The sequence below is a fragment of the Carcharhinus amblyrhynchos genome, chromosome 9, assembly GCF_965287045.1.
Source record: "Carcharhinus amblyrhynchos chromosome 9, sCarAmb.v2.hapA, whole genome shotgun sequence".
Taxonomy (NCBI): Eukaryota; Metazoa; Chordata; class Chondrichthyes; order Carcharhiniformes; family Carcharhinidae; genus Carcharhinus; species Carcharhinus amblyrhynchos.
Genome location: NC_137332.1, coordinates 103,210,998 through 103,221,646, shown reverse-complemented (window position 1 = coordinate 103,221,646; position 10,649 = coordinate 103,210,998). Strand labels below are relative to the sequence as shown.

General features: G+C 48.5%; 1 protein-coding gene across 1 annotated transcript in view; it reads left to right on the top strand.

Annotated features, from left to right (window-relative positions):
• Nucleotides 1–955: 955 nt before the first annotated feature.
• The window catches only part of gnl1 (guanine nucleotide binding protein-like 1), a 30,258-nt gene continuing 20,564 nt past the window's right edge, over nucleotides 956–10,649 (top strand). Inside the window, exons 1-2 of the mRNA XM_080196340.1 lie at nucleotides 956–1,639; nucleotides 9,725–9,893. Coding sequence (XP_080052466.1) covers nucleotides 1,564–1,639; nucleotides 9,725–9,893 — 245 coding nt within the window. The 5' untranslated portion in view covers nucleotides 956–1,563. The remainder of the gene's footprint in view (nucleotides 1,640–9,724; nucleotides 9,894–10,649) is intronic.

Below are 10,649 nucleotides of genomic sequence, written 5' to 3'. Positions count from 1 at the left end.
CTTGGGGGATTAGGGGGTTAAATATGTGGGGTTATGGACAATAGGGCATAGGTAAGATGTTCTGTCGGAGTATCAATGTGGGTTCAATGAGCTGGATGGCCTCCTTCTGCACTACCTCCAGTCATCTTGCAATCAACCTGGCTCCTTCTGCGGCCAGCATGTTGTGGAGTAGGGACATTACCGTTGCGCTAAAGGGTGTCTCTTGCAGAGCTAGTTGAACCTTGTTGCCTGAAAGGACAAATGCTCCAAACTACACCCAATATCAAATGGTATGGCTGACACATTTTAAGGTGCAAATCGGATCTACCGACCCATAACACAAAGGCGGGGGGGGGGGGGGTTGATGAATTAAAGATCGTTGAATTATTTTTGATTTCAAAGTGAGCTATCTTAGATTAAATATATTTAAAGACTTAAGAGTAACTTGATTTTTGGTTCTGTGGGTTTTGCGCTTTGTAGTCTAAATTGCTCTGCAAGAAGTCTCGCAACACCAAGTTTATTTGGTAGCAAAATAAACCTGTTGGGACTTTAACTTGGCGTTGCGAAACTTCTTACTGTGTTTACCCGAGTTCAACACCGGCATCTCCATATTATAAATTGCTCTGCTCCAGTAATGAGAGCTGCCGATGGTGGTGCGGTGAGGGAGGGGCATGGTTTGAGTGACGAAACACTAGATGTGTTAACAGCGCGCTCTGAGCGACGTCAGCGGGCGGCCGATAGAAGGAGCCGGGAGGGAGGCGGGGCTAGGTCAAGGCTAGCGTCAGCTCGTCAGTGATTCGGAGGGACAAGGGGGCGGGGCTACAACTTGTCGCGCGCGAGGACCAATTGTCAATCATGTTAGAAAGCGGGTAGGGCTTGTGGCAACGCGCGAAGTAAGGAAAGGGGCCGGGCACAAGAACTGAGGGCGGGGTCAACGACTGAAGGTGCCGAAGTGAGATCGAGCTGCGCGTGCAGCATCCGCCATGAAACGAAGGGCGCGCGTGGGGATGAGGCGGGCAGTGAAGGGCGGGACATTCAATGGCGCATAATCCGGTTCGCCAGAGAGTGGGCGGGGCATCGAAAAGGCTCGAGAGAAGGCGAGAGCCAGAAAAGACGAATTATGCAGCTGCGCAGTAGGGGGAGTGTGATGTGGCTGAGTGGAGATGGAATGGATCTTGTGCCGCTGCGCGGGGAAGGGGCGTGACTGGCAAACGTGCGATATGTGGCCACACGAGGAAGGGGCGGGGTTAGCCCAGTGCGTTATGCGGCTGCGTGGAGGCGGTGAGGAGCGCGGAGGTGTGGCTGTTAGTGCGTATTATGCGGCTGCGCGAGGGGGGGGCGGGGCCACTTGGGTGCTCGAGCCTGCGGCCTGGTGGATGGGCTGAGTGGTGCTCACAGTGGCGGAGAGTCCGGTGCTAGAGACTCCCCAGGGGCGAGTAGAGTAGCAGTGATCCTGCTGAGCAGTCAGAGGTGGGATAGGCTGAGTCAGTCCAGGCAGTAGCCGAACGTGGGGGGGAACTCCCCTCCTGGAGGGGGCGGCTGCAGTGTCAGCAGCAGCTTGGGGCTGGGATTCTGAGAGGCGCCATGCCGCGGAAAAAACCCTTCAGTGTGAAACAGAAGAAAAAACAACTGCAGGAGCGTCGGGAGAGGAAACGTCAGGGTGAGTGAGAGAGAATACAGATTAATGTACAGGGAGTAATAGAATAATGTGCAGGCAGAGTGTGAGAGACAATCATATATACGGGGAGAGTGTGACAGGCACAGAATCAAATAAAAGGAGAGTGTGACAGATACAGGGAGAGTGTGACATACAGAAGAGTACATGGGGAGAGCGGGACAGGCTCAGAACCGCGCGCTCGGGGAGAGCGGGACAGGCTCAGAACCGCGCGCTCGGGGAGAGCGGGACAGGCTCAGAACCGCGCGCTCGGGGAGAGCGGGACAGGCTCAGAACCGCGCGCTCGGGGAGAGCGGGACAGGCTCAGAACCGCGCGCTCGGGGAGAGCGGGACAGGCTCAGAACCGCGCGCTCGGGGAGAGCGGGACAGGCTCAGAACCGCGCGCTCGGGGAGAGCGGGACAGGCTCAGAACCGCGCGCTCGGGGAGAGCGGGACAGGCTCAGAACCGCGCGCTCGGGGAGAGCGGGACAGGCTCAGAACCGCGCGCTCGGGGAGAGCGGGACAGGCTCAGAACCGCGCGCTCGGGGAGAGCGGGACAGGCTCAGAACCGCGCGCTCGGGGAGAGCGGGACAGGCTCAGAACCGCGCGCTCGGGGAGAGCGGGACAGGCTCAGAACCGCGCGCTCGGGGAGAGCGGGACAGGCTCAGAACCGCGCGCTCGGGGAGAGCGGGACAGGCTCAGAACCGCGCGCTCGGGGAGAGCGGGACAGGCTCAGAACCGCGCGCTCGGGGAGAGCGGGACAGGCTCAGAACCGCGCGCTCGGGGAGAGCGGGACAGGCTCAGAACCGCGCGCTCGGGGAGAGCGGGACAGGCTCAGAACCGCGCGCTCGGGGAGAGCGGGACAGGCTCAGAACCGCGCGCTCGGGGAGAGCGGGACAGGCTCAGAACCGCGCGCTCGGGGAGAGCGGGACAGGCTCAGAACCGCGCGCTCGGGGAGAGCGGGACAGGCTCAGAACCGCGCGCTCGGGGAGAGCGGGACAGGCTCAGAACCGCGCGCTCGGGGAGAGCGGGACAGGCTCAGAACCGCGCGCTCGGGGAGAGCGGGACAGGCTCAGAACCGCGCGCTCGGGGAGAGCGACTGTTATGCTTCGATTGTAAGAGAGAATTGTGTATGCAGGGAATGTGTGAGAATAATGCCGTATGTGTGTCTTGTCTGCTTGTGTGCATGCTTATGGACCTTTGTCGAAGACAAATGTGACATTTGTTGTAATCTGAACGCAAGACAGATTGTTGGGATGCTGAAGCCACGTTTACTGTTCAAAATTGAAATAAAGTAAATGTTTAAAAAGGAGGTACTTTATAGTCAAACAGAAGAGAGAAAAGGTGACAAAACACAATTAGCTCAATATCCAAGCAGAATGTTTCTATGGGGGCACTTTGATAAAAAATATGAACATGCAGAGCTTAACACTGTTTCTGTGCCTATAGAACAGTTTTTTATGCTTTGTAACAGCCATCTTATACTCTCGGTCAAACTACATTCAGCTGAGTGTTGTAAAAACTCCACCACGTACTCATTCGTGAATACATAGCAATATGTAGCTGAGCCAGCACACGGACTCCAAGGCCCGCTAGACTATTGATAGGGTATTGCTGCTGATGTCTGCTGGGGCTGCGATAAGAGTAGTCAGCTATCTTCCCCTTTGCTGATTGTCAGAGTGGGATGGGAGGGAGGGTTGCAAGCTGACATGGGGGTTGGGCTAAAGCGGGGCAGGTTCAACATTGCTTGTAATGCCACTGTAAGTCAAGCAGCCTGAAGACCCTTGGCAAAAGATAGCATGGGTGAAGTACTCAAAAGTAGAGCGTGTTCATTCCACAGGATGAATACTCGTTGGGAGGGGTGGGTGTTAATATTTAGACATGGATAAAAAATATAATTGCCCTACTGGAAACCCCACCCCAACACACAAATGAAAATTCCTCCTCCTTTATCTGAATGACTTTCAGTAGGTGATGTGTAGGACAGATAAATGTAACTGTATGACTGCCATTGGGAACAGGTGCAGAGAAAACAGTCCAGTCATTGCCTGTCACCATTGATGATTCAGGGAGAGTTATGCAAACATGCTGAGAATACCTGAAACCTGATGCACTGATTAGAGCAGTTGTTTGCAACTACCCCACCTCCCACCCCCACCCTCCTGCACTGTCTTTCGCTTGTGTGCTCTTTCACTTTTGTGCTCATGGGTGAGGGTGAGAGGTGGGTTTAACAGCAATATTAATTTGGAAAATGTTATAGTATTGATGGGAGGAGATGCCCCAGATGGGTCAAGACAATTCTGTTGGCCACCAGGAAGGAAGAGCTAGAGGAACAATCTGGTGAGGAAACTCAAGGGATGCAAGAGTTATATAGTTGTTATAATGGTGGAAATTTATTTATCCAGATGTAGACTGGCAATAGTATAAAGGGTAAAGAGTTTCCAGTATATGTTCCAGGGAATTTTCTTCATCAGTATTCTTCCAGAGGGAAAGCGTCAATATGGAATGAGGTAGATCAAGTATCAGTAGGGGAATGTTTAGGGAACAGTGATCATAGTTTCGTTAGACTTGGGTTGGCTGCAGACAAAGGACAAATTCTGAATGAGAATAATTAACTGGGAGAAAGCCAACTTCAGTGCTGTAAAGCTGGATCTGGCCCAAATAAAGTGGAATCATCAATTGGCAGGCAAAACTTTCATAATGGGACTGTTTTGAAAGAGGAGGTGGTTTGAGTACAGTTGAGGTGCCCTCCTGCAGGAGGGAAGGAAAGGCCGAATAAATCCAGAGCTTTCTGAATAATGGAGGAGTACTAATGAGCAGAAACGGGCTGCATATGACAGATGTCAGGTGGATAACGCAATTGCGAAGCAGGTTGAATCTAGCAGGTTCAGAAAAGTCAGAAACAAAGAGAGCTGTAGAGGTCTAAGTATTAAAAAGAGGTGAGGGCTGATTAGGGGACGACCTAGAGGAATGGTATGGTCGTAAATGAGTACTGTGCAACTGTCTTTACTGAGGAATAAAATGCTTCCTGCGTAATAATGAACGAGCTCGTTAATACATGAGGGTAAAGTGGATATATTAAATTGACTGGCTGTTGAAAAGTCAGCGGGACCAGATGAGAGACATCCATTGATACTGAGGAAAGTATGGTGAAAATTGCAGAGGCACTGGCCATAATCTTCTTCAATCCTTAAGAACATAAGGTATAGGAGCGGAGTTAGACCATTTGGCCCATCGAGTCTGCTCCACCATTCGATCTTGGCTGATGAGTTTCACAACCCAATTCTCCCACCTTTGATCCCCTTACCAATCGAGAGCCTGTCAGTCTCTGTGTCAAGTACACTCTGATACAGAACCTTGTTCAAAAAAAAAGCATGCAAGAATAAGCCTGATTACTGCAGGCCAATCAGTGTAACCTTGATGGTGGGCAAGCTTTTAGGAAATTTGGGTCAAATTTTACTGCCACTTGGATAAACGTGGATTGATTCAGGGAAGCAGGCACTGATTTTTTTTTTTAAGGCAAATTGTCCTTAACTAACTTGCTTGAGATTTTTTTGGAAAGGGCAGGTTGATGAGGTTAATGTAGCTGGTGTGATGTATGTCTTCCAGAAGGTCACGTGGAGTGCCACAGAGCAGGCTTGTGGGCCAAGTAAGAAAGGGGCAGCAGCAGCTTTGATATGAAGTTGGCTGAATGACAGAAAAAAAAAATGGGTAGGGGTAAACGGATGAATTGGACTGGAGGCTGTTGCCTTGGATACATCCCATTAAGCTTGGTGTGGATCAGGGTTTGCACCTTGAGGTATCCAAGATGTTTTAATGGATTTGAGAGAGCGAATTTTTTCTGGTGGATATTTCTAGAACAAGGCATGAGCATAAAATTGGGGCTGGACCATTTGGAGGTGGGAGGTGGCAAGGGATGGTGTTGGTGGGCACCTTTTCACTCAAAGGGGAGCAGAAATCTGGAATTCTATCCCTGAAGCGTTTGAGACTTTGGCATCAATTGAAAAACTGAGATTGCTAGTTTTTTTTGTTAGGGAAGGGAATTAAGGGGAATGGGGCCAGAGTGGGTAAATTGAGTTAAAGTTGAGATCCTGATCAAGCAAAATGGCAGAGTAGACTTGAGGGGCCAAATGGTCTGTTCCTGTCTTTGCTCACATCTGAAAGAGCCAGCACCTTTAGGGGAAGATGGAAATTTTATTCTAAATGTCTGCGTGACAGTGGGACAGCATTGTTGACACAGTGGTTAGCACTGGTGCCTCACAGCACCAGGATCCCTGGCTTGGGTGACTGTCTGTGTGGAGTTTGCACCTTCTCCCTGTGTCATAGAGTCATAGAGCTTTACAGCATGGAAACAGGCTTTTTGGCCCAACTTGTCCATGTCGCTTTTTTAAAACCTGCAAGCTAATCCCAATTGCCTGCATTTGGCCCATATTCCTCCATACCCATCTTACTGATGTAACTGTCTAAACGCTTTTTAAAAGACAAAATTGTATCTGCCTCTACTGCTACCTCTGGCAGCTTGTTCCATACGCTCACCACCCTCTATGTGAAACAATTGCCCCTCTGGACACATTTCTCCCCTCTCACCTTAAACCTAAGCCCTCTAGTTTTGGACTCCTGTACCTTTGGGAAAAGATATTGACTATCTAGCTGATCTGCGCCCCTCATTATTTTATAGATCACCTATAAGATCACCCCTTAGCCTTCTACGCTCCAGAGAAAAAAAAATCCCAGCCTATCCAGCCCCTCCTTATAATTCAAACCATTAGTCCCAGTAGCATCCTAGTAAATCTCTTCTGCACTCTTTCTAGTTTAATATACCCTTTCTATAATAGGGTGACCAGAACGTGACACAGTATTCCAAGTGTGGCCATATCAATGTCTTGTACAACTTCAACAAATCGTCCCAATTCTGTATTCAATGTTCTGACCTATGAAACCAAACATGCTGAATGCCTTCATCACTCTGAACTTTCAAGGAGCTATGAATATGTACCCCTAGATCTTTGTTCTGTAACTCTCCCTAATGCCCTACCATTGAACCAGGGCAGGACTTGCTCAGTTAATCTACCAAAATGCATCACCTTGCATTTATCTAAATTAATCTCCATCTGCCATTTGTCAGCCCACTGGCCCAATTGATCAAGATCCTGTTGCAATTGGAGATTACATTGTTCACTTTCAACTATGCCACCCATCTTTGTGTCATCTACAAACTTACATGCCTCCTGTATAATCACCCAAATCATTAACATGAATGACAAATAACATTGGACCCAGCAGTGATCCCTGAGGCACGCCATTGGTCATAGGCCTCCAGTTTGAAAAACAACCTTTGACAACCAGCCTCTAGCTTTTGCCAAGAAGCCAATTTTATATCTATTTAGATACCCCAACCTGGATCCCATGAGATTTAACCTTATGCAACAACCTACCATTTGGTACCTTGTCAAAGGCCTTGCTAAAGTCCATGTAGACAACATCAACTGCACTGACCTCATCTACCTTCTTGGTTACCCTTGCTAAAAACTCAATCAAATTTGTGAGACATGATTTTCCACTCTCAAAGCCTTGCTGACTATCTCTAATCAGTCCTTGCATCTCTAAATGCCTGTAGATCCTGTCTCTCAAAATACCTTCCAGCAACTTACCCATCATGGATGTGAGGCTCCCCGGTCTGTAGTTACCAGGCTTTTCTCTGCAGCCCTTTTTAAACAAAAGCACAACATTTGTCACTCTCCTATTTCAGGCACTTTACCCGTGACTATCAATGATTCAAATATCTTGGCTAGGGGATCCGCAATTTCTTCCCTAGCCTCCCACAATGTCCTATGATATACTTCATCTGGTCCTGAGGATTTATCTACCTTGATGTGCTTTAAGACTTCAGCACCACCACCTCTGTAATATGTATACTCTTCAAGACATCACTGTTTATTTCCCCAAGTTCCCTAACATCGTGCTTTTCTCAACAGGAAATACTGATGAGAAATATTAATTAGGATCTCACCCATCTCTTGTGGATCCGCACATAGATGACCTTGTTGATCCTTAAGAGGCCTGACTCTCTCCCTTATTACTCTTGCCCTTTATGTATTTGTAGAAGCTCTTTGGATTCTACTTTGCCTTGTCTGCCAAAACAATCTTGTGTCCCCTTTTGGCCCTCCTGATTTACTCCTATGCTCCTTATACTGTACAAGGGATTCATTTGATTCCAGCTGCCTATGCATGTCATGTGCCTCTTTCTTTTGCTTGACCAGGGCCTCAATATCCTGAGTCATCCAGGGTTCTGCCAGCCTTGAGCCTGTGTGGATTTCCTCCTACGGTTTGAAAAATATGCAGGTTAAGTTGATTGGCCATGTTAAATTGCTCCTTAGTTTAGGGGGATGTCAGGGAAATTAGGGTAAATATGTGGGGTTGTGGGGATAGGGCCTAGGTAGGATTGTGGTCAGTGCAGGCTTGATGGGCCGAATGGCCTCTTTCTGCACTGTAGGGATCCTATGACATCTTTGCTCTCATCTGTGATTAAGGCTAAAGTGCATTTCTGACTGTTCAGAGAAGGCTCACTCAGTTGATATCTGTGGGAGGGGGTTGGTCTTAACGAGGGAAAGTTGGACAAGGCTGGGCCTGTATCCAGTTTAGTTTAGAAGATTGAGAAGCATTCTTATTGAAACAGATGAGATCCTGAGGGAACTTGATGTTTCCCCTTGTGGGAAAGACCATAGTTAGGGGAAATAGTTTAAAAATAAGGCATTTCCGTTTTTCTCAGAGTGAGCCTTTTGGAACTCTATTCCCCAGAGAGCAGTGGAGCTAGGACAATCCACGTAACCCGCACATTTTTGGACTGTGGGAGGAAATCAGAGCACCCGGAGGAAACCCACGCAGACACGAGGAGACAGGGAAACTCCACACAGACAGTCACTCAAGGCCAGAATTGAACCTGGCCTCCTGGCACTGAGGCAGGAGTGCACCCTTGGAGTTGAGACCTCAGTCATGTCAGCTGTGATCTTACTGAATTTTCTGTGCAAGCTTGAATGGCCTACTTCTTCTAACTCGTATGTTTGTATGTGACCAAATTCTGACCTCTTGCACATCCTCAATTTTATTTCCTCCACCATTATCTACAATGTCTTCAGTCACCCTGAGGTATTAAGCCTGGAACTCCCTCACTAAACCCTGTTATTCCCTCTCTCCTTTTAAGATTCTTCTTAAAACGTATTCCTCATGTATACTTGTGTCTCCTTGTGTGGTCTGGTTTCAACTGCTAGCTTGATAACTCTCCTGTGAAGTGACTTTGAATCTCAGTGTTGTTATAGTGTGGAAGGAGGCCAGTTGGATCATCCTGTATGCATCAGCTCTCCAATCGAGCAGCATGACTTAGTGCCATTCACCTGCCTTCCTCCCTCTCCCACATATCCCTGTTCATTGTTTCTAATTCAAATAATCATTGAATGCCCTCCCCAACGCTTCGATTGAACCTGCCTGCAGCACACTTCCGGGCAAAGCATTCCAGACCCAGCCACTCACTGTGTGAATAAGTTTCTTCTCACATCATGTTTGCTTCTTTTGCAAATCACTTCAAATTTGTGCCTTCTCGTTCTCAATCTTTTTACGAGCGGGAACAGCTTCTCCCGATGTACTCTGTCCAGCCCCCTTTATTCTGTCAAGAGCACTGTATCTATGAGGTTTGAGGGCGCAGCTCCTGGAATGACAAAGCATGGTATTCTGGTGTCTGTACGAACAGCAGACGCCTCTCGTCACCTACGTAATGATGAGCTCTGATGCTTCAGAGAAGTATGTGATGACCTTCCTGCAATTGCAATGGATTTTTCCCAGTCTTGGATCAGTTTCAGCATCAGGTGAGGTGGGTGGGGAGACAAGTAGCTGACCAACAGAAGTGTTGGGATGGGAATGGAAGGATACAGACTCTAAGTGTATACAGTTTTAGTTTAGGCAGGCATCATGATCGGCGCAGGCTTGGAGGGCTGAAGGGTCTGTTCCTATGCCATACTGTTTTCTTGACGCAAAATCTCTGAGCCTTTCTGCCTTATTTGCTGCTGCCTGCTCGCATGACTGAGCGATCTGTTTCAGGGTTAACCGATGGGGTGAGGTCGAGCTCCCACAGCCGGAGCGGGAGCCATGATCGTCATGAGGAGCAGACAGACACGTCAGACAGTGAATCCTTCACTCTGCAGGTACGAAAGATCAATCAACAGCCGGCGCCCTGGAAACCAGGAGAGCAGGGATACGACCCAAACAGGTGAGGGAAACCTGAAGGGCAGGCGGTACTTGAAAGGGGAGGATTTCATGCTGAAATGTCCCTCAGTTTTAACATAGTGCAGAATGAAATTTTATTATAACCATTGTTTGCATAATCATTGTGGCAATATTGTCTAATATTGACTATAAACTACACAGACATTGTTACTGGCTCTCCAGATGATATCGCATTCTGCAAATGACCAATGCTGACTGAAAAACCCCCCCCCCCATTGCACCTGCTGAACACCGATGCTGTGTTGCACAGGCTCCAAATATCAGCAAACAAGAAGTGACTTGCCTGCATGATCCACATTCAGGTCACTGTCTTTTTGCTTTGAGGATTAGAATCATAGAATTCTACAGCACAGAAAGAGGCTCTGCAGCCCATTGTATCTGCTGGTTTGTTATGCCTCCGTAGGATTTACTTTTGGACAGTTAATGCAGGCTTGATGGGCTGAGTGGCCTCTTTCTGCAATGGAACATAGAACACTACAGTACAAACAGGCCCTTCGGCCCACAAGTTGCGCTGATCATATCCCTACCTACAAGGCCTATCTATAACCCTCAATCCCATTAAATCCCATGGACTCATCCAGAAGTCTCTTAAAAGACCCCACCGAGTTCGCCTCTACCACTACCGGCAGCCGATTCCACTCACCCACCATCCTCTGAGTGAAAAACTTACCCATGCCATCTCCTCTGTACCTGCTCCCCAGCACCTTAAACCTGTGTCCTCTCGTAGCGACCATTTCAG